This window comes from Sorex fumeus, unplaced genomic scaffold (genome assembly GCF_029834395.1).
Source record: "Sorex fumeus unplaced genomic scaffold, SorFum_2.1 ptg000128l, whole genome shotgun sequence".
Taxonomy (NCBI): Eukaryota; Metazoa; Chordata; class Mammalia; order Eulipotyphla; family Soricidae; genus Sorex; species Sorex fumeus.
Window position 1 is genome coordinate 26931016 of NW_026606185.1, and position 26307 is coordinate 26957322.

General features: G+C 43.3%; 1 protein-coding gene across 1 annotated transcript in view; it reads left to right on the forward strand.

The window, feature by feature from the left end:
- LAMA3 (laminin subunit alpha 3) overlaps positions 1 to 26307 on the forward strand; it is a 270464-nt gene that overhangs the window by 54000 nt on the left and 190157 nt on the right. Inside the window, exons 3-4 of the mRNA XM_056138444.1 lie at positions 22067 to 22184; positions 24499 to 24617. Of these exons, the coding sequence (XP_055994419.1) occupies positions 22067 to 22184; positions 24499 to 24617 (237 nt within the window). The remainder of the gene's footprint in view (positions 1 to 22066; positions 22185 to 24498; positions 24618 to 26307) is intronic.

A 26307-nucleotide genomic window follows, 5' to 3' on the forward strand; every position in this document is an offset into this window, starting at 1 on the left:
CGTCTCCTTCATCCTAGCCCTGAGATTATATTCAAGGCTCTTTAGGAGAATGAGACCCATCATTGTTACTGGTATTTGGCATATTGGGTATGCCACGGGGAGTTTTCCAGACTCTGCCGTGAGATGTGGGCATAAAGTCATGCAAACTGTACAGCAGGACCCTCGCCAGCCCCTGGGTTCCTTTCTACTGGGTAAAGCTACTGATGGGCTAATATCCTTAAGAGAAGTCACACCTTGACTCAACATTCACTCGACCCAAGGTTTCCACAGAAGGAGACACTGCTGTCTGTATGTTCCTGATGGAACAAAGGATATGCATTAGGGACTGGATCTGTGCTTCTAAGCTTGACATGTACCTGAACCTATAGCAGTAGCAGTTGCTACTGCTCCCACTGAATTTGAGGTTTCAGAATGACAGTTGTGGAATCTGCATTTTCACATGCTCTCAAGGACTTTGGAGGCATGCCTGAGAATATCTTTTTTTTTTTTTGCTTTTTGGGTCACACCCCGGTGATACTCAGGGGTTACTACTGGCTCTGCACTCAGAAATAACTCCTAGCAGTGCTCAGGAGGCCTTATGGGGTGCCGGGGATCAAACCCAGGTTGGCTGCATGCAAGGCAAATGCACTGTGCTATCACTCCAGCCCCAACAGTGTCATTTTGTCCCCCTGCCTTGGTCAGCTGTGGTCAGCTGTCAGAAACTGAGCACAGCTGCAGCCACCTAGTATCATCCTCTGTGGCACAGGTGGGGTGGACAATGAAAGAGAGACCCCAGCTCGTCTGAAATCTCCACTTGGACCAGCACTGATTTCTGACATAGTGAGTTCAGTGGACCAAAATGGCCAGTTTTTGGGGGTCCTTTCAGTACCAGCAGCTCTGCACAATCCTAGCTCTTGGGATTTCCACTTCCTTCTCTTCTGGGCCTCAGGGCCAGAGCCTGCTCTCAATAGATACCTGAGTGAGATGCAAATTTATTGTCTTAGATGTATGGATTCACATAGATCAAGGTCTATCACTGAATTTTGGTCATTGTCACTAGTGCAACCAGACTGTCCCAAAGGACACAGATTTGGTTCTAATCAAGTGGGACTGTTTAGAGCCCTGGTCTTAGTTGTAGAAGATTTTTTAATTTGAGTCTTTGGAAAGACTCAAATTGAAGTCTGAAAGTGAAGGGAGAAAAAATAAGGAGTTCTTTTTACAACTCCTTGCACAGAGTTGTAAAAACTTAAAAACTTAGATTCTAACTGGGCTGCAGTCATGAGGTACTCCCCAGGGGCCATCCTTGGCTCTTGGTGCTCCCCTGCACAAGCGGTCTTATGAGGTGGCCATTTCTGGGCTGAGCTTATGAAAGGCGATTGCCAGCTTGAAAAACACCCCAGGGAAGGAAGGAGTGTGATCACAAGGTCATGGTGGACCGAGGCAGGCAGCAGGAGCTGAATGAAGCCATCTGAATGATTGTTTTCAAGCTCCAAGCATTTTCCCAAATTTGGGTGAGTTTATTGCCTGGAGACCATCGGCGGAGCTGATGTGGAAGCAGCCCTGCATGTGAGGCAGTGAATATTCTGACTTCTCTCAGCCAATAGGAATGAGTTAAAACACACACACACACACACACACACACACACACACACACACACACACTCCAGAAAAACCTTAATTACTGACTTCTATAAGAAGAAAAACGATCCCTTCCATGGTGTCTGTGCTCCCTTGTTTTGTGTTCCTAAAGCTCACCAGCCTTGCCTCCCTCCTGGTGCTGGCTTGGAGCCAGGAGAAGGAGGCTCTGGCCATTTGCAGGAGTTCCTTGGGATTTTTTCCAAATCACCAAAATGATAGTAGTACATATTTGGTGATGACTAAGGACTCTCATGTAGCTTTATTGTGCTCTGTCTCCCTGGGAAGGAATTGTTAGAGAATTTTAGAGCTGTGGGCCCTACTTGAAAAATAGAAGCTTATAACCAACTTTTGCTTTTTTTTTTAATTGACCACATCTTACAGTGCTCAGGGCTCACTCCTGTCTCTGTGCTCAGGGCTCACTCCTATCTCTGTGCTCAGGGATCACTCTTGGACTCAGGGAGCCATATGTGGTGCTGGGTATCAAACCCAGGTGAGTTGCAAGGAAGCCAAGCTCCCCACTGCTTTACTACTGTCCCTGTCCCTTGCTTCATTTTCATATTTGCCTTCATCCTAGGTCCCCACTCTTCCCCACCTCCTGCATCATAAGCATCTGTTCTACTATTTTTGTCCTCTAATGTGAAGCAGGTTTGTGCCCTTTCGTGCCACGTGCCTGGACAGAGCCCTGGCATCCTGTTCTCAGGGCATTGATGCATATATTCGCTCCCCCAGCCCAGGTGCTGGATGGCCACCGCTGTTTCTGGCCACATGTCAGGGGCACCATCTGTCCCCTCTTCCTGCTTCTGCCTGCAGAGACTTGTGACTGCCTCCCCGCTCCTAAACCTCATCTGTGTTCACCATCGACAGACACAGCTGGCACCTCCAATGTAATGCCAGCCTCACCAGAAATAATGACACTATTTTGCCCCTATGGCTGTGGCTCCTTTGATTCTCTCTTGGACCAGAGCCAAGCCAGGCAGAGGAATGCATTTTTAATTGGGTTCTTAAAATAACTCCAGCTTTAAGTAACTTATGATTCTCTTTGCAGGCAAGAGTAATGAGTGTCCAAAAGATGTATGGATTCACATAGATCATGCAGCTCAGAAAGAGCTAAACCCCCAACCTTGCTGAGACCTTGCTCATGAAATATGAAGAAGGGCTGCTCTCTGTGAAGTGCTCACTCGGGTTCAAGGTCTATCTCTATGTGCATAAAGATCTGTGTGTATATATGTATGATAAGTGTTTGTATGTATAAAAGATAACTTACATAAATATATGATAACATCTGGTATGATATCTTCTATACCATGTGCCTTATACTTGTTGGTTCATCTAGCTTTTTCTTTCTCATCAAGGCACCAGAATTTGCACAGTTATTCATGGTTGAATTTCAGGCATTCAATGTCCAAACACCAATCCCACCACCATCATTGACTTCCCTTCACCAATCCAAGCCCCCATGTTCCCTCCCACCCCACAGCTTGCCTCTCACACAGGCACATTTTAAAGTTTGGTTACTGTAGTTTAGATCTCAGATTATTATTATTATTATTATTATTATTATTATTATTATTATTTGCTTTTTGGATCACACCTGGCGATGCTCAGGGGTTACTCCTGGCTCTGAACTTAAGGAATTACCCCTCGTGGTCTTGAAGGACCATATGGTATGCCGGGAATCGAGCCCAGGTCAGCCGCCTGCAAGGCAAACACCTTACCTGCTGTACTATCACTCCAGCCCCATCTGATTCTTTCTTATTGGTGCTGGGGTCCAGGCATCTCTGGCCCCCATATTTATGCAGTTTATGTGATGAAGCTTCATCATATATCTATAAATGTATTTACTCTCTTCTGAGAGCTGTGGGGTTGGTGTTTGTACAGCCATTTGTGAAGTGATCCTTCTCACTGATTATCAGTGAATATCTCAGTGAATATCAGTAAATATTCTCGCTGAATATCATCTCAGGGGACGTCATAAATATTTATGGGATGTAAAGGTATGCAGCAGATATTTAAAGCTCACATGTGCATGTGTATCAGGGGAAATATTACCAAAAAGAAGAATCTCCTAAGCAGTATCTCAAAAACACATTTAGGGGCACCTGCCATCTTTCCAGCAGAGAACTAGCCCAGCAAAATGACCCAGCAAAGAAATATCTCAAAAAAAATACCACCAAAGCTTCCCAGGCAGATTGCTTCAGGCTGAGAACTCTGGGGTTTTCTCAGAATGGATCAGTCAGATTACTCTTTCTGCTGGAAGGCACAGCTTCCCATGGCCACACCTGACCCCCTCCTACATAGAAGCATCCCAGCTCCACAACTGAACCTTCATCAAACTGCTAAGCCACAAAATTATTCCAGGTCTATAGTTCCTGAATCTCAAATTTTCATAGTACTCTCAGTCTGCATATTTGATGGGAGAATCACATAAAGCCCACCAAGCTCAATGAGCCTAAACTATAACCCAGAAGTCTCGACTAGCACAACCCACACAGCAGGTCCTCAGACAGTGACTTAACTAAAATCACTGTGTGGTACATCAACTCTCATAAACTGGCTATTGTCCATCTAAGGTCTGAGAATTCTATTTGCCTTTGGTTTGAACAAACAATATGCAGTAAACTGTCTGTGGCTGCGAGGGGGAAGATTGGGGTGGTGGGTGGAAAACTGGGGACATTGGTAGAGCGAAGAGCACACTGCTGGTGGGATTGGTGTTGGAACATTTAAGGTCTGAAACAACTATAATGTGAACGGCTTGGTAAATCATGGCGTTATAATAAAATGGTAGTGAAAAAAAGTCATTTGGGGGTCAGGGGACCAGAGAAATAATACAGGCTTAAGGCACTTGTCTTGTGTGCAGCTGATGCGTTTGACCCATCTGATCACATGATTCCCCCAACAGCAGTGGAGGTGCCTGCTCACTGCTGCAGTGAGTCCTAGTGCACAGTATCCTTGGATCCTAGCACTGACCTGTTGGCCCAGCTGGCTGAAAATTGCTCAGAGAGGCCCTGGGGTCTCCTGGGCATTAATTGGGATACCCTCCTCCCCATAGTCCAACAAAACATTTAATCCCTTTTGTAGTTGAAATCATTGCCATATTTGATATTTGCAGATGGGATGGCCTAAACCTTCCCCTCTGTGTAGTCTTTGGGGCACAGTGAAAAACACATCCAGAGTTGAGGGAAGACTTCAGGAAGAGATGTAGGAATGGGTGGGGTGGGTTGAGGGGGGAGGGAACAGAGATGACCCTCAGGAAATTCTAAGGAGGAAGGGGGAGCTCTACTCACCCTGTTCCTTATCACCCTGTATCACATCACCCTGCACCCCATTACCCTACACTTTATTATCCTACACCCCATCACTTTGTACCCCATCACCCAACACCTGCATCATCCTATACTCCCATAGTCCTGCACCACACCACCCTATACCCCATCATAGTACACCCACATTACCCCATGCTCACATCACCCTATAGCCAATCACAGTTACACCCACATCGACCTGTGTCCTGTTGCTGTACACCCCCATAACCATATATCCCATTACCATACATCCCACCACCCTCTATTTCCATCACCCCACATCCCATCACCCTTTACCCATTACATAATGCCCCATCACCCTACATCACTACTACCCTGCACCCCATCACCCTATATCTCTATTATCTTACATCTGTTACTCTGTACCCCACAATCCTGCACTCCATCATCCTGAACTGTAATCCCACACACCCATAACCCTACACCATCACTCTGCACCCCCATCACCCTACACCATCACTCTACACTCTCATGACCCTAAACCATCACCCTACACCCCATCATCCATCCTGTCCCCCATTACCCTATACCCCTTTACCACACTGCCATCACTCTGCACCCCAATCTGTCATCCTGCACCCCCACACCCTCCCTTCTGTGGTGCCTCAATCTGGATGCCACCCATCTTCAGACACCCAGATCTCTGTCTTTCCGTGGGTGGGCCCTGCCCTGCTTCCTGTCCCAAGCCACACCCCTTCTGCAACAGCATCAATCCCTGCCCTGCCAATGTCTTACCTGAACCTGACTTGCAGGAGCAAACATGGGGGCTGGAGAAGAGGCACCTGCCACTCTCCTCACTCACTGCCACCTTGCTGAGTGGGCACAATGCGCACCTGGCTCTCCTGGTAACCGTCACCCTGCAGCCCACCCACCCTTCCTTTGTCTCCCAGTGACCTTCCCTCACCCCAGTCTGCACGGTTTGTGTTGGGTCCCCGGGGTCTTTGCTTCTCTCTGTTCCACAAGTTGGACCAGGAGGAGACTAAAAAATACTTGGAGGCACCAGAGCATTTAGGAGGGAACAACTGGGACTGAGGGTTCCACTGGGGACAAACCTGTTCTTTCATTTTTTTTTCTCTTTGATTTTTGGTAGGGCCATACCTGGTGGTGCTCAGGGGCTATTTTTGGCTCTTTTCAGAGATCATATGTGGTACTTGGGGGGAGCTGAACCAAGGTAGTAGTTCCTCAGCCCCATACAAATCAGGAGTCTTGCCTCTTGTCCTATATCTCTGTCCCAGATGAACTTTTACTTTTTTTTTCTGCTTTTTTGGGTCACACCCAGCGATGCGCAAAGGTCACTCCTCGCTCTGCACTCAGGAATTTTCCCTGGCGGTGCTCAGGGGACCATATGGGATGCTGGGAATCGAACCCAGGTTGGCTGCGTGCAAGGCAAATGCTCTACCCACTGTACTATCACTCCAGCCCCTGTACTATCACTCCAGCCCCCCAGATGAACTTTTTTCTCTTAAATTTTTATTAGTGAAACACCATGAGGTACAGTTGTAGACTAACAAATTTTTGTGCTTGGGTTTCAGTTATACAATGATCAAGTACCCCTCCCTCCACCAGTGCACATTCTCAACCCCCACCAATCCCAGTATCCCTCCCACCCCCCATCCCCCATCCCACCCTGCCTCTGTAGCAAGGCACTCCCTTTTGTTCTCTCTCTCCTTTTGGGTGCTGTGGTTTGCAAAAGAGGCATTGGGTGGCAATCATGTTCGGTCTATAGTGTACTTTCAGCATGCATCTCCCATCTGGGAGGATCTCCCCAACACCCTTGATTTGGTGCTCCCTTCTCTATATGAGCTGCCTTTACCCCTAGAGTGTGCAGCTGGGCTCCAAGCCATGGAGTGAACCTCCTGGTATTTATGACAGCTATTCTTGGGGGTTAGTCTTAGAACTTTATGTTCCCCAGATGAATGCAATCTTTCTATGTCTGTCTCTCTCTTTCTGGCTTATTTCGCTTAGCATGATATTTTCCATATAGTACCACTTGTGTGTAAATTTCATGACTTCATTTTTCCTAACAGCTACATAGTACTCCATTGTGTAGATGTACCAAAGTTTCTTTAACCAGTCATCTGTTCTCGGGCACTCAGGTCTTTTCCAGATTCTAGCTGTTGTAAACAGTGCTGCAATGAACAAACAGGTGCAGATGTTGCTTCGACTATACTTTTTTGTCTCTCCAGGGTATATTCCCAGGAGTGGTATTGCTGGGTCAAGTGGGAGCTCTATTTCTAGTTTTTTGAGAATCGTCCATACTGTTTTCCAAAAGGGCTGAAACAGTCGGCATTCCCACCAGCAGTGAAGGAGGGTCCCTTTCTCGCCATATCCGCGCCAGCACTGGTGCTTTTGTTCTTCTGGATGTGGGCAGTTTCTGTGGTGTGAAATGATATCTCATTGTTGTTTTGATCTGCATCTCCCTGATGATTAATGATGTAGAGCATTTTCTCATGTGCCTTTTTTGCCATTCGGATTTCTTCTTTGAGAAAGTTTCTGTTCATTTCGTCACCCCATTTTTTGATGGGGTTGGATGTTTTCTTCTTGTGGAGTTCAACCAGTACTTTGTATATCCTTGATATCAACCCCTTGTTGGATGAGTATTCGGCAAATATCCTTTCCCATTCTGTAGACTGTTTTTGTAATTTGGTCACTGTTTCTTTTGAGGTGCAGAAGCTTCTTAGTTTAAGATAGTCCCATTTGTCTATCTCTGTTTTCACTTGTTTGGCCAGGCATGACACCAGATGAACTTTTTATCACCTGAAAGTGCACCTATGAGCCCTTTCTATCTGGGCCTGTGACATTGTTTTCATCTTTTGTGAGGATGTGCTTATTGCGTTTTGCAAAAAGTTTGTAAATAAGGCTACTAAAATGAAATTTAATTTCCCTCAATCTACATCTGTCTTAGTAAAATAAAAAAAGTTTCCTGACTGAATATGGATTAGTAGTGGATTGCATGCCTTTCATGTGGATCTGATACCTGGAATTGCCAAAAAAAAATCTATAAATTAGATCATTAGATAAGTGTTAGAATTGGATATTGGCCACAAAGGAAATTTAATTATTTGATTTCATATTCTAGGACCAATGACTTGCATAGTTGTATTTGTATTATTTATTTTAACTATTTCTACTTTATTTAAACAGTGGTTTGCAAAGCTGCTCATAATAGAGTTGTTTTGGACATTCAGTGTTCCAACACCATTGCTACCACCAGTGTGGCCTTCCCTCCACCATTGTCCCCAGTTTCCCGCTCCCCCTGCCTCGCATGCTCCCTTAGCATGCACAAAATAATTGATTCTATATTGCTTGTTACAACTAAGCCACTAATAGAATTATCAAGAAATACTTCAGGGGCTGGAGAGATAGCACAGCGGGTAGGGCGTTTGCCTTGCACGCAGCCGACCCGGGTTCGATTCCCAGCATCCCATATGGTCCCCTGACCACCACCAAATACATAAAGCTGGATATTTAATTAAAGGGCCCTCTCTTCCAAAAAAAAAAAAAAAAGAAATACTTCAGTGAAAAAAAAATTGTGAAAATTGTTATATCTCATCAAGTCCTTGTCTGAGGATTTACTAAGCTGATTGATGCTGATTAAGCCTTCTGTTTTTTTTTTTTTTTAATTGAGTGGATCTGGCTCCTATGTTACTTTCCCATCTACTTTAGTGTACTCCTGGGCTCTCAGTATTGTGGCATTTGCAGTTTCATGCTCCAAGATCTCTAAGATCTGGGCAATGAGTTTACATGGCTGTAGTTGTGAGATGTGGGTGTGGCTATTAGAGCTTCTGGAAGTATGGAAGTGGGGGTAGGGGAAGACTGCCCACCCCCACTCCAAGAAGACCCCAGAATTTTTATCCTGAACACTGGGGTAGCCAGAATTGTCATCAGTTTGGTGTCTCTGCAGAGAATAGTAATGAAGCAGTGGAGTTGGGCCATTGGCATGACAACAGCTGTGGGTTGTGAGTGTGACTGTGGGGACTCAGCCCATCCCCTTTCCGAGGGCACCCCAGACTTTTCAGCCAGATTACCAGTGTACCAGTAAATTTTATCCACTTGCATCTCTCCTGAGATTACTTATCTAAGCTATAATTTATTTGGGCTCCTATGCAGTGCTCAGGGGCCTGGTGGCTACAACTAGCAGTGCCCTGGGGCCACCAGAGCTACTCCCAGTGGTGTTTGGGGACCATGTGGTGCTGGAGATTAAATTCAGGGCTTCCACAAGTGAGGTGTTTGCTCCAGTGCTTGAAGTTATCTCTTGGCTCCTGCACTTGTATTTGTCTATGAAGAGTGGGAACATTTATAATTCAGTTCATGAGAAAATAAATGTTTCCAAATACATCTCCTTGGATTACTTATTAATGACAGAGACAAAAGACTACTTTGTAATGGGGAAATCTGGTCACCATCTTAGGCGAACAATCCAACACACTGTCCTTGATAACAAGACAGCCTGGTGTCCTGTGCCCCTGGCATGATGCCACAAAAGGGACATGTCACACAAGAGGGACTTCTGCCAAATACTCTGAATCAGAGCCTGAGAAAATCATTAATTAGGTTGTGGGGCTTGGGGAGAGAGTATAGCAGCTGGACTGCAGGCTTTTGACCTGGGTTTGATCTCTGGCACCCCATGGCCTCCCTGAGCACTTCTGGTTGTGCCGGATTTGGACTCTGGAGGTGCCCCAATCACTGCTGGGTGGCCCAGGGGATTGGCCTGGTTGAGGGGGGGAAAGAGAGAGAGAGAAAGAGAGAGAGAGGAGAGAAGAGAGACAGAGATAGATATACAGAGAGAGGTAGAGGGAGAGACAGAGAGAGACAGAGAATTTAGGGAGAATTAAGGTTGTGGAACATTCTATAATACAAAGGACCTGGACTCCAGTTGTTAATGTCAGGAATGAGGATAAGCAGCATGCAGGACTGTTATAAGGAATAGAAGGGAGGATAAAGACTTCTACTGATCTTTAATTGGCTTTAGGGGTGGAAAAATCCAACACGCATTAGGAGAATCAAGGAAATATATGGAGAGTGGGTTAGATAAATTTTCAGATAAATGATTACATTCCTCAAACATGAAAATTTGTGTATGACGGAGAATGAGCTGTCTTGGGAAATACCCGATAACATATTTCTTAGTGAAGCAGACTGAAATCCCAACCTTAATTCCATGGATTCAATGAAACATCCTTGTATATGTTCACAGAGAGAGAATGTAAACACGGCAGCATTAATTTTGGTGGATGTCATTGAAGAATATGGCTATTCATTGTACTACTCTGAAATTCCTGATGTTTGAATATTAGACAAAATTCAAAAATTACAAAAAATAGACTAGAAAATGTTGCTTGTGGAATAATATGTATTAAATTGCAAAGTTTTATAGTAGACTAATTTCACACTTTACCTACAAAGTTTTATAGTAGACTAATTTCACAATTTTCAAAGTTATTTTTTAATGTCAGTGGTCCCACCGAGCCAGCCTGGAGTCAAACCTGGAATCTTCTGATCCGTAGTCAGATGTGTTATCCATTGCACCAGCTACCGAGAGTATCTTGCGTGCACAGCAAAACCTGGCAAGCTACCCGTGTTGTATGCGATATGCCATATTTAACATGCCAAACACAGTAACAACAAGTGTCCCAATGGAGATGCTACTGGGCCTGCTGGAGCAAATCAATGAACAACGGGAGGACAGTGCTACAGTGCTATTTTTTAAATTAAAGGTTATATAACATAGTTACAATAGCATTTATGTTTATGGTTTTGATGTACAAAGTTACTGCACCTCACCACCACCAAAGTGCTCAAGACCCTCCACCACTGTCCTTGTGTCACCTCTTGCCTGCCTCTTACTCTCTCAACACCCACACCATTCCCCCCACTCCTTGGTAATCTGAATTCTGTAATCCAAGGCCAATTTGATTTTGTGTATGAAGATTTGTGTCTCTCTACTAGAGGTAAATAAGATCATTGTCTATCTTTCCCTGCTTTTCTTCATTTAACAGGAAACTCTCCTCTTTCATCCAAGTTGCAGCTAATGGCAAGTCTTACTCTTTTCTTATGACTATATAATATTCCATTTTGCATATTTTTAATTTTTTTTTGTTGTATTTATTTATTGAATCACTGTGGGAAAATTTACAAAGCTTTCAGGTTTAAGTCTCGGTCATACAATGATCAAACACCCTTCCCTTCACCGTACTTATTTTTCACTACCAAGAACCCCAATATACTCCCCTCCCACCCCTCCCGATGCCTGTGAGGCAGATGATTTCTACTTAACTCTCTCTCTCTACTTTGATTACATTCATCATTTTGACAAAAGATGCACCACTATTGTTTAGAATTTCACCCAACAATCAGAACTGCTGAAAAGGCATTGTGAAATAATGTTTGTTTTCTATAGCTGGTTATGAGAACCATATGATGTCGCATGGCCGCGATAGCGATTGTGGATTTCTGATATTTTACTAATTAAGTCTGGAGGGACTTCTGCCAAGAGCCAGATAATTACAAGATTGATTTCTGTGCATCTGGTGCTATGGCCGTGCCGGAAAGCCGCTCGTAAGGGGCAACTTGTGACCTCGGTAGGGTGTGAAGGATGAGCCAGTAGCGCCCCCCATCCCATGAGGCTGCAGTTGCCCTGTCACCACCGGCTCATACGTGGCTTTCCAATAAGCTCTGAGGCAGTGGCCACCTTGCTGCGGGGCAGGGGGGAAGGCAGAAGGGAGTGACACCCTTTCCCTCCAGAGGCATGGCACCATAGTTTAATGCATAGTCCATTCACTTTTCTGCCACAAGCTGCCGGGCTCTGGATTAAGTCCTTGTGCCTCTGGAGCCATGGCCGTGCCAGAGAGCCACTCGCATTTTGCATATTAAACCAAACCTTCTTTGACATTTGGGTTGTTCATATCCTGGCTATTGTACTATGGCTATTGTAAGTTACTGCAATAAACATAGCCATTCATATATTTTTGAAATAATGTTTTTGTTTATGGGAAGTAATTGTCAAGGAGTGGAATCAGTAGGTCACATGGAAGCCTCATTCTAAGTTTTTTGAGACATCTCCATACTGCTTTCCATAGAGGCTTAAATAGATGATACTTCTGCCAACAGTGAATAAGATTTCCTTTCTCACCATATCCCTTCCAACACTGGTTGTTTCTAGTTGTTTTAAATTATGCCATTTTCACATGAGATAATTTATCAATGTCATTTTGATTTGCATTTTTATGGTAATAAGTGACGATGAACATTTTTTCCTATGCCTATTAGTCGTCCATCTTCCTCCTACAGCAAAGTGTATATCTTCTCTCCCAATGTTTTGTTGTTGATCTTTTATGACTGTTTTATATGTCTTGTATATTAGCCCTTTATTTGGTAAATATTGTGTGCAAGTATTTTCTTCCACTCAGCAGGGTGCCTTTATTTTTAAATCACAGTTTATTTTGACAAGCAAAAGATTTTTTATTTGATGTAGTCTTATTTTTGTTTTAAAATTTTCTGATGGAAAATTAAAATCACTGAAAACAATTCCGAGGTCTATAGAGAGAGTTCTGCCTATGTTTTATAGGAGAGTTCTATAGGAGTTCTATAGGTATGTTATGACTATGTTTTCCTAAATGTAATTTGATGCATTATGGTCTAATTTTAAGATATTTAATCTACTTTAAATTAATTTTTGTCTGTGCTGTGAGATGTGGAACCAGCTTCCTTCCTTCCTTTTCTTTCCTCCTTCCCACCCTCCCTCCTTTTTTTCTTTCTCTTTCCTTCTTTCTTTCTTTCTTCCTTCTTTCTTTCTTTCTTTCTTTCTTTTTTTCCTTCTTTCTTTCTTTTCTTCTTTCCATACTTTGGATGAGTGTGTTATTTTTTTGAGTATTAAGCTAATTTTGAATGTGACATTTGCTTAGTATTTTGCAATTTCTCACATCATGCTTACTAATTTTGTTTCAATACAACATATATTAAATGCGTACTCCGAAGATACAGAAATGATTCACTTGAGCACTTGATCACTTGACTTCCCGTTAATCGGCGATTTGCTTGAGTGGGCGCCAGTAACGTCTCCATTTGTCCCTGTCGCGTGCTAGTGTAGTACAATAGCGTCTGTTCGTTCTAGGAACACGAAGAGCCTCAAACCGATCGTTCATGATCTTGATGAAGAAGTCTGAGCATCTGGTAGGTGGGCAACCACGCAGTCTTTTGACATCCCGTGGAATCCAGTCAGTAACAGCTCTAGTCCAGTGGTCGTCTTTAAATCTCATTACGCGACCAGCCCATCTGATTTTTGACACCTTGGCAAAGGAGACAGCGTCCCTGATCCCTGATTCTTGATCGTCGACGGAGGTCGAAACTCCGGATTCTTTCTCTCATTTGAGTGAAACGTGATATTCCAAGCATAGCTCTTTCAATTCCTCTTTGGGAGACCCGAATAGTTCTCATCCTGATTGCGTAGGGCCCAGGTCTCTGAGGCGTATGTTAATGCAGGTAGAACAGTGAAATCAAAGAGATGTTCCCAGAGCCAGAGGTTCCTCATCCTCTTAGGTATTACAGAAATGCACAGAAATGATTAAGATACAAATATGTGATAATATAGTGAGAATAATAGATTAAAACAAGTTTATACCACAGACTGTGATAGGTATTTTAAATGATGGAGATTAAAATGGGTATGGAGTAGATCTACTTCACCATCTACCTAACAAGTAGCTTTTATAATAACTTTCTGTTATTATCTTATGGCCAAAAAAATAGTCTCAGAGTTTGGTACCAGAGTTATATGGCTGGTGGGACACAAGGAATTGGATCTATTACTTTAGCTCTGAACCCCCAAGCAGACAGACCCCTTGAAATTAGACTGTCTCTGTGCTTTCCATCTGCCTTTCTTCTGAACTTGGTGGCAATTACACAAAGTAAATTTTTCAAAATTTAGCTTTTTTGAAATATTTTTCCCTGGAGTGACATTGCATTATAACATTATATATTTGCAGAAGTGCACAATTTTAAGACAATAACCATATATAATGCTTCAACCCCCCACTAAAAGTAGTTCCATTTTCACCACACAGTTGACCTTTCTACTCAGCTTACTCACCAGCCCCCCAACCTATTTTATTTTCTAAGAAACCACTAATTTGCTCTTCTAATCTGTGAGTTTATTTTTGTTTTAGTTTGTCTTTTCCCCCTACAAGTTAATCTTTGTCTTAACATTTTTAGTGTGTGTATATGTATTAACATGTAAGTGAAATTATACTTTTTCTTTCTCTGTATGGAGAAATGGTAGAATTTCATCTTTGCGTTTGCTCTGGAAGCTCAAGGGCTACTCCCAGCGTCATGATCAGGAGTTATCCTGGTGGTGCACAAGAGATCTTGTGGTGCTGGGGTTCAAACCCAGGTTCCTGCATGCAAAGCATATACCCTGTCAGATATTTCTCCAGTCCCATTTTGTTTTATTTATAACTGAATAGTATCCCACTGACTACACAACTTTCACATATTCACACATCTTTCCATTCATAACATTCATTGAATATCCACTCTATGCAATATGAGAAAGCCCTGAAATGGACAGATGCTGGGTTGTGGGAATTTTAATACTGACACTGCAACATGAAGGGCCTTTGGGAAAGAGATAAGGACCAGATGGTGCTAAATCATTTACTTCTTTTTTTTTTTTTTTTTTTAAATCATTTAACTGACTCACCTTAAAGGCTTTTGAAGTCAAAATGTCTCACACTCCAATCTTTGTGGTTATTATCTGCTCCTTTGAAGTGGTAATTAAATGGCCACTCCTATATCTATCTAAATGATCAATAACAAATGGAAGCCACATTTTGCCCCTTCTGAAAACATATGGAGAAAATAGTACATCTCTTCATCCTTTTTGGTCAGTTTTCCTCCATGTCTTTTGCTCCCAAATATGATTTATCTGAAAAGGCACAATTTGTCTTTGCTTTTCTTCCTCTGATGACCCTAGCCTGGTGTTTTCTAGTTTCATAAAGGACCTCTTTAGATGCTCACACTGCGTTCCTGAGTGCCTTGAAGCGTTTTGAATGATCAAAGAACAAATTGACAAGAGTTTAACAGATGGTGCCATTTAAAAGACACATGAATTTAAATTACATCAAACTGAGGAGAATAAATCTGCCCATACCTGCTGGTCTAGTGCGCGTGTGCCAGGCTGTGAAGCCCCTTTGGGAGGGACTCCCTCTGCCACTGGCAGAGTTGCTGGGCTGCAGAGCTGGGCAGTCAGCTTCGATCAGATACAAGTGATCTGGCGGTGCCAGTGACTGAGAGATCAGAGAGTGCTAGGGTGACAAAGCATTCAGTGAAACAAAGGCTTCCTTCCAATGGCAGGGCACACCAGTGTGTACTGAGGAAACTTAGAAACAACTTCCCAAAATAAAACTAGGAGGAAAGTGTTTTCATGAAATTTTCTGTCCGGTGGGCACTGAGAGATGACTTGTTGGGTGCAGCGGGCACACAGAGTGAGGCAGAGTGGGTGCAGGACCCATAGCAAGTAGGCCACCCCACCGACTCTCTACCTGTGCTTCAGCTCAGCTCAGGATTTCTCACTGCTGGGCTGCTGAGCAGGATGAAGAGAGAATAAAAGGGGGAGGGGTTGTCTCTGAGCCAAGGAGGTCATTTCGTTTATTAGGATTTTCAGTAGCAGAAAGTGCCATGTAGGCAAATTAGGGCATTCAAAAAACTTAAGATGTATCATAACACAGAACTCCACCCCTGCATTCCTTAAAATGAACTCTTGGTATATTTGTAAATAATGATGCTTGGCGCTTCTGCTACAGTTACTTCCCGCAGGATGGGACAAGTCAAATATTAAGTACCTATTAGACTCTGTAGCATGGCCAAGACCAGGCAGTAGAAATTGTTTGGACTCAGAGTTTTTATAGCTGCAAGATCAGAGCCTGTTACTTAACCCTCGCTGAGTCAAACATTTCTCATCTGCAAAGTTAAGGAAACCCCACTTTTTATTGTGATGTGTATATGTGAGTGAGACTGTTTATGGAATGATTAGCATGGAGCCTGGAATATGGTCAACAAAATTCATGCATTATTAAATAAATGGGTTCAGGAGAGTATGGAGTTACAATGTTGTAGGATTTTGACAAAGAAGTTCAGACTTCTTTGGATTACTCCTGTATGTTTAATTTCTAAAGCATCCTTACATGATTCTGGTCTGAGAAAGATGTGGTTTTAAAGTAAATGTATTATGGGGTATGGTGTCACCAGCAGGTCAATCTGTACCTGTGAGGTGAGTGCATCAGCAGCCTGATGGTGCTTTCAGACTTCCAGATACCCCAAAATTGCTGCTGTACCTTTGGCCAGACCCTAACAACTTGGGGCCAAGTTTACCAAGAAAGTAAGCGGCCAAAAATTAGGTATGTGGGAGACACACCCACAAACCACCTCCGGCTCAGCTATATAATTGGAGGCAAGGCCTCTCTGGCTCCTGATCAAACTGCTTAACGGCCATGATCCAAGAAACTCAGAAACAAATCTTGGAACCCAGTGACTTTTGGCAGAAATGCGTCTGGTCCCCACAGTAGGTTACTCGCACCAGGCCACCCCAGGGGGAAAAGGGTGCTGTACCTCTGCGTAATCCTCCTTGGCAGCTGGGTGGATGTCATCCTCCAGAGGCCATTGGACAGTCAAGTTTGGGCCCACAGTGACGAGACACTTGGGGCCTCACGGGATGGGGGTGGAGCTGGCCCTTTACTCCCCACCCCAACAAGACCCCAAGTCACCACCCACGAACGTCCTCTCTGGCTCCTGATCAAGTGATTAATGGCCATGATCCAAGAGACTCAGAAACAAATCTCGGAACCCGGCGGCTTTTGGCAGTAATGTGTCCAGTCCCCGCAGTAGGTTACTGGCACCGGACCACCCCAGGTGGGAATAGGTTTATCCTCTAGAGGCCATTGGACAGTCAGGTTTGGGCCCACAGTGACAAGACACTCGGGGCCTCACTGGATGGGGGTGGAACTGGCCCTTTCCTCCCCTCCCCAACAAGATCCTGGGTTGCCGCCCACAAATAGCCTCTCTGGCTCCTGATCAAGCTGCTTAACGGCCATGATCCCAGAGACTCAGAAACAAATCTCGGAACCCAGCAGGTTTTGGCAGAAATCCCTCCAGATTTAATTGTTAAAATTTTGGAATTCCAAAATCGCGTGGCCACCACCACAACATCATATGTTATTCATAATTAGCAATAGAAAACAAATTGTCTACGGTTGTCTTTTCGGCAGATCTGAGTGTTGGGGTAAAATCCCAAATAATAATGGTGGGTCTTGGTGTCAAAATATTGAATGTAATCAAAGTAGATCTCTGCTCAGATTGGGACTGGGCCTTCTCCACCCAGATCCCCCATCTTCCAGTAGGTAGGTGTCACACCCATCAGCTGCTGCTGGTGCCAGGTTGGTCCCATCAATGGCCAAGACCCAGAGACTATAAAATCCAGCTCCCAGAAGAGAACAGTGCAGTCTCCTGCCCCCGCGCCTGGCTGCCGGGTGTCCTCACCAGGGCCCCTTGGAGGGGGGCGGGTTGAGTCCCTCCCTCCCCCCGAGCAGAGCGCCAGCAGCCAAAGACCTCCAGAACCAGCCACAGTCATCCTGAGACTACTCTCCACACATCCAGACAAGCTTCATGCATGAAGGAACCGGCAGAGGAAAACCCAGGCATGCGGGTCCTGGTGCTGAGATCTCCAAGCCTGCTCGGATCGGGACTGGGCCTTCTCCACTCAGATCCCTCATCTTCCAGTAGGTAGGCATCACACCCACCAGCTGCCACTGGTGCCAGGTTGGCCCCATCACCGGCCAAGACCCAGACACTATAAAACCCAGCTCCCGGAAGTGCATGGCCGCATTTGTGGCCGTGTGACATCTTACTACCTTGTTCTTACTTTGGAGAACCTGGCAGGTTACCAAAAGTATCCTGCCCGCATGACAGAGTCTGGCAAACTTCCCGTGTCATACTCAATATGCCAAATACCAATAACAATGATGGGTCTCATTCTCCTAACCCTGAAAGAGCATTGAATATAGCTCTTTTAAAATCTCAGGGCTAGGAAAAAGGAGACGTTACTGGTGCCTGCTCAAGGCAATCAACGAACAACAGGATGATCGTGATCGTAAATCAAAGTAGAGAGAGAGAGTAATATGGAAATCATCTGCCCCATAGGTAGAGGGAAGGTGTGGGATGGGAGGTATACTGGGGATTTTGGTGGTGGAAAAATGGACACTGGTGAAGGGATGGGTGTTTCATCATTGTATGACAGAGACTTAAACCCAAAATCTTTGTAACTGCTCTCACGGTGATTCAATAAATAAGTAAAGTAAAGTAAAGTAAAGGCCCTCCCATTGTTCATCGATTTGCTCGAGCGGGCCCAGTAACATCTCCATTGGAGATTTTGTTGTTACTGTGTTTGGCATATCGAATACATCACGGGTGGCTTGCCAGACTCTGCCGTGCGGGCGAGATACTCTCGGTAGCTTGCCGGGCTCTCCGAGAGGGGCGGAGGAATCGAACTCGGGTTGGCCATGTTGGCTGCGTGCAAGGCAAACACCCTACTGCTGTGCTATCGCTCCAGCCCAATTCAATAAATAAATTTGTAAAAAAGAAAAAAGTAATGTGGAGTTCATGCTCAATTTAATCCGCCTAATCAATGGCTGAATAAATAGCAATACTCCTACATTAAAATAAAAAAAAGTAAAATAAAGTCAATGTATTTGTTCTGATTTTACAAACTGAGAGTTCTTATATTTCCTGTGAACTCCTTTGCTACATAATAATTGCATGTATTACGTGGAAACATATTTCTCCTATTTTCAGAAAACACTGTTTTTACAAAGCACCTAATTAGTGTGATTTCATGAGGTTGGATCATTTTTTTTCCAAGTGTGGGTGCACTGTCTGGGAGTTTTGATATGAGACAAAGAAGTTTGGGTTTTGTTTGTTTGTTTTAGTGTTTGGACAGAAATTTAGGTTTTCAGTAGTTGGCACGAGGACTCTTCTTGCTGCAGGACCAAAATCCCAAGACTTCTTAGACACAGGAGATCCCAATGACCAAAACACCAGAGGTTCCCATGTAGTTGAGAATCTGGGCTCCTCTGGACCTTTTAGGAGATACTTAAGCTTTGAATTCTCCCATTTTTCCATTGCAGATTTATGTGAAGTCAGATTTTCTCCAGTTGCTTCAGGGCGAACAGCGTGATCATAGTGGACTGAATGCAGAAACAGATAGGGGTGTCCAGCTGTCTTTTATTAAGGCAGACATTTAGAGAGATTCTTAGATAGGAGTGAATGTGTTTGTGGCAGTATGGCTCTAGGAATAAAGAGATTTATTTTTTTAATTTAATTAAAGAACCATGATTTATAAAGTTATGGATAATTGACTGATATAATATTCTGGCACCAACCCCACCATTGGTATCAGTATCTTTCCACCAGTGTCTCCTAGTCCCCCACCCCAGCCTGTCCTCTTGACAGCCACTTTTTAAAGTTCAGTGGTGATCTCATGTTTTCAATATTGTCGATTCTGTGGTTTGGATATATAGCTATTACCCCCGTCCCACAACACACACACATTACCAGTGTACCCGAGGCCTCTGACCTCTGCACCCCCATTACATCCCTTTCTTGTATTCTTCCATTCCCCTTTTGGTTTCTTTCCTTCTCTGTCCTTTCTATACTCTGAAATCAAGGGTGATCTAGGCACACCCCTTTACCACATTGCCTTCCTGTATCCAGTTATTCTATGTAAAACAAAATCACCATTCTTACTAATATTCCCCTCATCCTCCTCTTTCTTTGTTGTTTTGTCATTGTTGTAACTTTTAGGAGTTGCATTCTTGTTGTGGTGCCAGGGATTACAGATAGCAGTGCTGCCATAATCGCACTTGGCATGTGGGAAGGTGTTTGGGGTCACACTTAAGGCCTCATGCTCTACCACACAGCCACATGCCTAAGCTCGCCTCGCTACAAATAATAGACTTGGAGTAGTATAGAATTTTTCATAAAAATGTTGTGTTTGTTTTCACATAATAAGATTATTTTATTGAAGATACTTCAGTAGTATATATCTCTCAAAACTTCTCAGCTATAATTTTATATTATATATAGTACATATTGATATACATGATTAAAATAAATTAAAACATATTTAGGGTCTTAATAATTTAAAGATATGTAAAGGAGTCTTAAGGCCAAAATATTTGCAAAATATTGTTTTAGTGATTTTCATCTCTAGTAGCAAGTTTAGAACATTTATATTAGTAGTTCTCACAATTTAAAAAAAAAGAATTTTACTATACTGTCTTGTTTATGAAAAATAAAAGGTGATTCCTCCCCACCCATGAGCAAATTATTCAAATGGCCCCTCTGGGCTGGCTTTTCATGCTGGCAGAGACTCCTTCTAGAAGTGGCTGTTGAATCTATGACCTGGAGTCTGGCAAAATAGGGGGCTGGTGGGAGGAGGGAGAGGATATGATCATGGATCTAGTTCTTGCTCAATTGTAGATTTGATTAACTCCTGTATTCACTGCCATGCCAGACTCCTTGGGAAATAAATCTATGAACTTTAGAATTCAAAATTCAAGTCAGATTAAGTTTTTGATTTTTGAGGCCACTCCTGGCAGTGCTCAGGACTTATTCCTGGCTCTGCACTCAGGGATCATTACTGATGTTGTTCAGGGGAACCATATGTGGTACCAGGGATCAACTGGGGTCAGCCATTTGCAAGATGAGTACCTTCTCCATTGCACTCTCTTTGCAGCCCCAGCTTAAGTTTGGAGAGAAAAGGGATAGAAGTTAACTCAAGGACTCCTGGGGGATACCAGAAGAGACTGTTTGGGTCCAACAGTAGGAGGGTGAAGAGAGCAGGACCAAAGTCCAATTCATACCCCTTCGATTTTTCCTTGTCCTGGACATGGGCAAAAGGATATGAGGGTGAACCAGAAAATTCACCAGAGAGTACAGCTGGAGTAGAGAAGGCAATGGCACAGAGGAAGGAGGCGCCCCCTCTCCCCACACCCACAAGCTGCTGTCAGGTGTCACTTATGCAACTACTGGTGCTCCAAGACTGGGGATGGAAACTACACCACTCTGGGTTGCAGAGGACGCTCTTGATTTTTGGTTCTGGAAGGTCATAGCACACAGTGACTGTGACTAGACATCATAATCTCCAAATGGACAGATTTTAAGATGCTTTGAAGGCTGATGATATAAGGGCCTAATATATTAAATTATGACATAAATTAATAATGTACAGTTTAGGTTAAGAAAAAATGATTGGTGTGTGTGTGTGTGTGTGTGTGTGTGTGTGTTAGGGTGGAAGGTGGAGCCACAGCTGGCAATACTTGGGGATTATTTCTAACTTTGTGCTCAGGAATAACTCCTGATAATGCTTGAAGGTGCTGGGTATTGAACTGGGGTGGGCCTTGTGCAAGGAAAATGCTTTAACCCCAGTATTGCCTCTCAAACCCAACTCTTTTTTTCCCTTCAATTTTTGATGGCCAAACCCAGCAGTGCTTAGAGAACCATGCAGTGCTAGGGATTGAACCTGGACCTCCTACAGGCAAATTATGCACTCAACTTATTGAGCTCTCACTCCAATCATCATATATGGGTTTTGAATGTGGTAAACTTGAGAGGCTGCACCCAGGTGAGGATGTCCATTGTGCAAATATAAATAGGATGAGGGTCTTGGGGGAATGTCTGGCTAGATATGAGGCCTTGAGAATGAGCAGTTCTCTCTTATAAGGTTGGTTGAAGCTATGGAGAGATGGAGAGGGCTTAATTTTGATTGGGATACAATTGACATATAACATTGTATTAATTTATTGACATATAACATTGTATTAACTTAAGGTATATATCACGATGATTTCATGTTTGTGTATATTGAGAAATAATTATTGCCACAATGAGTTTCATTAACAACCGTTGCTGGATGTTTAATTTTTCCTTGTGAGAGCAATTTTATGATTTATATTTTCTTACTAACTTTGAAATAAACAGTACAGCACCTTGAACTCTAGTCAGCAGCAGTGCCATTAACTATAGTCCCCATACTCTACATGAGCACTTTAATAACTGTATCTGTTTTCCTTTTCCAGCTCTTCCACGTGGCATATATTTTAATCAAATTTGCAAATTCTCCTCGCCCTGATCTTTGGGTTTTGGAACGATCTGTTGATTTTGGAAGCACCTACTCACCTTGGCAATATTTTGCCCGTAAGTAATCTTGCTGCATCTTTTTTTATTGAATCACCATGAGATACTGTTACAAAGCTTTCATGTTTGAGTTTCAGTCATACAATGACCGAACATCCATCCCTCCACGAGTGCACTCTTTCTACCACCAATGTCCTCAGTATCCCTTGCCCCCTATCCCACTCCACCCCTGACTCTATAGCAGACAATTTCCCCCATACTCTCTACTTTTGGTCATTATGGTTTAATCTTGCTGCATCTTGAGGTGCTGTCAAGATGTTGGATTTGTTTAGAAATTGAGTCTCTCAGTGTGGCTTACTTAAGAACTTTGCCATTTTAATTTTTTATGTCTCCTTAGAACATCCCCATTTCTCAAGCTTGAATGCTAATTTCTAAGGATACTCTATGTAGAACTGAGGTTGAAATGTCTATGCAAATAACAGCCTGCTCTTAGGGACGGGGCTGTTGGGATGTGGGGAGGGTGAGAAGGGTGGAAGCAATGGGCTTTAGCTCTTGCTATCTTTCTTATGTGAAGACTTAGGGGCCACGTGCCATCTTTATGAAGTCTGGCTTGTACATTACTTATTTCACTGAAGAAAAATGTAATGGTTGTTGAACTCTCTGATGCATTTCAATGGACTAGCATTTTGCTTACTGAGTTTTCCGCAACATCTTTAACATAAACTTGCCAAATGAAGAATGAAGACTTAAAACCACATTCCTAAGTGTTGCTGCTGAAAATCAAGGTCCCTGAAATGGGTTGGTAGTTTACCTTTTGTCTTAAAGTTTTAAAGGTATCTACCTGTCCCTTTTATTTATTTATTTTTTGGGGAGGTATATCTTTTTTTCCTTTGGTTTTTTTGAAAGTAAAATATATATTATTTTGAGGGTTTTTGAAGATGTGAAGGGGGAGAGTGTAAAATCTTATCACGCTGAAGGTTGTGTGTTCACGGGCTCACTGGACGGCACTGTCTCACCGCCTGCGTTCGGTGCTCTTGAGCCGCTGTGTGTGGCCAGGATCGGAACGGCTGTTGGCCAAGGGCAGACGGAAGAAGAAACGAGGGCCAGGCCGGTCTATATCAATAGTAGTTTATTCCAATTCTCTTCACTCCTGCCTCCTTATCTCCTGGGCCCCAATCCTGGAACCTCTCTCCTTCTGGCTCTGACTCTGGATCTCTGGAGCCTGAGCTCTCTTGCTTCTGACTCTTCTCTCCAAGCTTACATCTTAGTTTATATAGCAGTCACATAAGGCAGTGACATAAAGGTGGGTTGAATACTGACGAATCAACAAAGAGAGGTAAGACCACTCCTCCAGGAGATTAACTCAAGGATAAAATCTCATCTACAGAGATTACTTCAGATTATTAGGAGATCCGCTAAAGGGTGGGATCCCAACAAGGGTGTGTTCTTCCCTCAGTTAGTAATCTACTTAAATAGTTGTAATAAATCTACTTCTAATATTTCTAGCAATGTCATTCTGTATGAGCACAGTAAGAGATATAAATTTAGTTTGGTTCTTCCTGAGAACATCTCACATACATTCCACAGTCCTCAGGTCAGGTTAATCTTCCTAGCTCCAGCAGGGTCCTATTCTCCTCGTTACTTACTTTTGGATCATGACAGCATTTGTCCATGATCATGCCCTCAACTTATAGTTGAGTATCGTGGCTCTTTGGCCTGGCCCATTTTGATGCCAGGGTAGCTCACTGCTTGCCCTGGGTCCATTCAGTCCCTCGTCGGGACCCTGCTTTTGGGGTGCTAGGAACTAAGGGCAACTGAATCAAGAAATCAGATGCCCAGGAGTAAATATTATTCGGAGTCAATCAACTCCCAAGTTACAAAGCATAATATTAACTGTCTTCCTGTGTTCACACAGAAAGGACATTGCTTACAATACAAGTTCAGTGTCCTTAGATGGGTGTGACCTGACAAACCTAAGCTACCTGAGGAAGGACAAAAGAGTGTTATTCTACAGAAGAGAATGAGAGAGAGAGAGAGAGAGAGAGAGAGAGAGAGAGAGAGAGAGAGAGTGTAATGTGCTCAAGAGAGAACATGGGCTTCTCTAACTGCAGAGAGAGCCCCTAGACATATTCCAGCATTAGTCACGAAAGCATGGAAGTATACATCTCAAGAGGGGAGATGAGGATGTCACATGTGCTCGGACACTGCATGTGCTCAGCCATGTGGATGCAAGCAGCACATGGGCTCGGGCAGCATATGCGCTGGTGGGGGGTGGTGGGGGGTATATTTTTTAAAAAGAAATTTAAGGTCTTAAGAGACATACAACAAGATGATGCTATTTTTAATTTATAATTTTAAAATGGTTTCTTCCCAGATTCTAGATTAGACTGTTTAGAACAATTTGGGCAGGAGGCAAATATGGCCATCACCAGAGATGATGATGTACTTTGTACTACTGAGTATTCTCGGATTGTGCCTTTAGAAAATGGTGAGGTAAGTCGGAAGAAATTAAAAGTGAGAAATAAGATTCAAATGAAGTTCTCCTTTGATCAACATCTCCCAATTGTTTTTAAACTTAAACTTCCCAAAAACTCCATTTTAATGATTGCTTCTATTAGTTAGACTTAACTGGAATTTGTTAAGATTCTTTGTGTGTGTGTGTGTGTGTGTGTGTGTGTGTGTGTGTGTGCACGCGCGTTATAGCCTCACATTCACTATGGAAAAAAATAGTGAACATGAGTCTATAAAACTTTTCCTCATTGTAGAGCTTGTACTTTCCAGAAGATCTAACAATTAAAGATGGAAACCTTTGCTTGTAACTAAATGGTAAAGGAACTCAACGAAGACTCCCAGAATGCATGGGGTTGGAAATTTCTGTTTCAGCCTTTAATTCTGCCCAGAAAGTGAGGGTGTGTGGTTGTGGACTTGAACTCTCCTTTCTGGAGGTCTATTTAGAAAGCAAATTTCAGTGCTGGAAATGAAGACTACCCTTTCTGCTTCACCTGTGCATTATCTAGTGTGAAAGTGAGGAAATGGGGATTAGGTGACAGGACATCTCTTATAGTGGGTGGACACACTTCCGTTGGGGAGAAATGAACTATTGTCTTTAGTAATTGCATCTGGTTCTTAAGAAGTAAGCCAGGAAGGGTAGGGAAACAGGTAGGGGAAAATAGAGGATAATCCATGGAAATTGTGAAACTCTAGTGCGCATGAAATGAATGGCATTATGGGTGATGAATAAATAAATGTTTTCCAAGCATGTTGGTCTCCCATTGTTTAGGCTGCTTGCTCTCTCTTGGGCAGCTCTAGTTAGTGTCTCCCAGTGATTTTGGCATAGTTCATGTCACACATGGCTGGTTGTTGGATTTTATTTTTGTTTTGTTTTGTTTTTGCTTTTTGGGTCATACCTGGTGATACCAGAGTCAGGAGTAACCCCATAGTCAGGGTTGACCCTGACTCTGCACTCAGGATTTACTCCTGGTGGTGCTCAGGAGACCATATGGGATGCCAGGGATCGAACTCAGGTCAACCGTGTGCAAGGCAAGTGCCCTGTCCACTGTACTATTGTTCTGGGCCCCCAACATGGTTGGGACTTAGAATTTCATTTCCTCAAATTTGAAAACAAAACCTGGGTTTTGTGTAGATTTCCTTCCCATTCCCCACCTCGTCATTCTCAACTTTATATTTAGAAATATCCTTTTCAACATCATTGAGATTACTTTAGCTTTTAGTGCTCAGATTACTTTAGCGTTTCTTTGATGCTGTTTGACAATAATCTCTTTCCTGGGACTGGAGAGCTAATACATCAGACAGGGAACTTGCCTTGAATGCAGCCTGTTCAAGTTCATCCTTGGTACCCCATATGGTCCCCGAAGCCCCACCAGGAGTGATCCCAAAGTGCAGAGTCAGAAGTAAGCCCAGAGCACTGACAGTTGTCATGCTGGCAAAATAACAAAACAAAATAACAATAGCAGCAAAAAAAACCCCAAAAAGCCTTATATTTGTAGATATTACTGTTTTCTATTATTAGGGTCCCACATCCACACTGATAGAAAAAAGAGTTTGAAATAAAATGATAATGTCAGAAACCCCAGACTTAGGGACTAGTTGCCAGAATTTGGAGGGAAGACAGAATTAGCAATAATGTTTTTAGACACAAACAAGATCCAAGACCACCTACAAA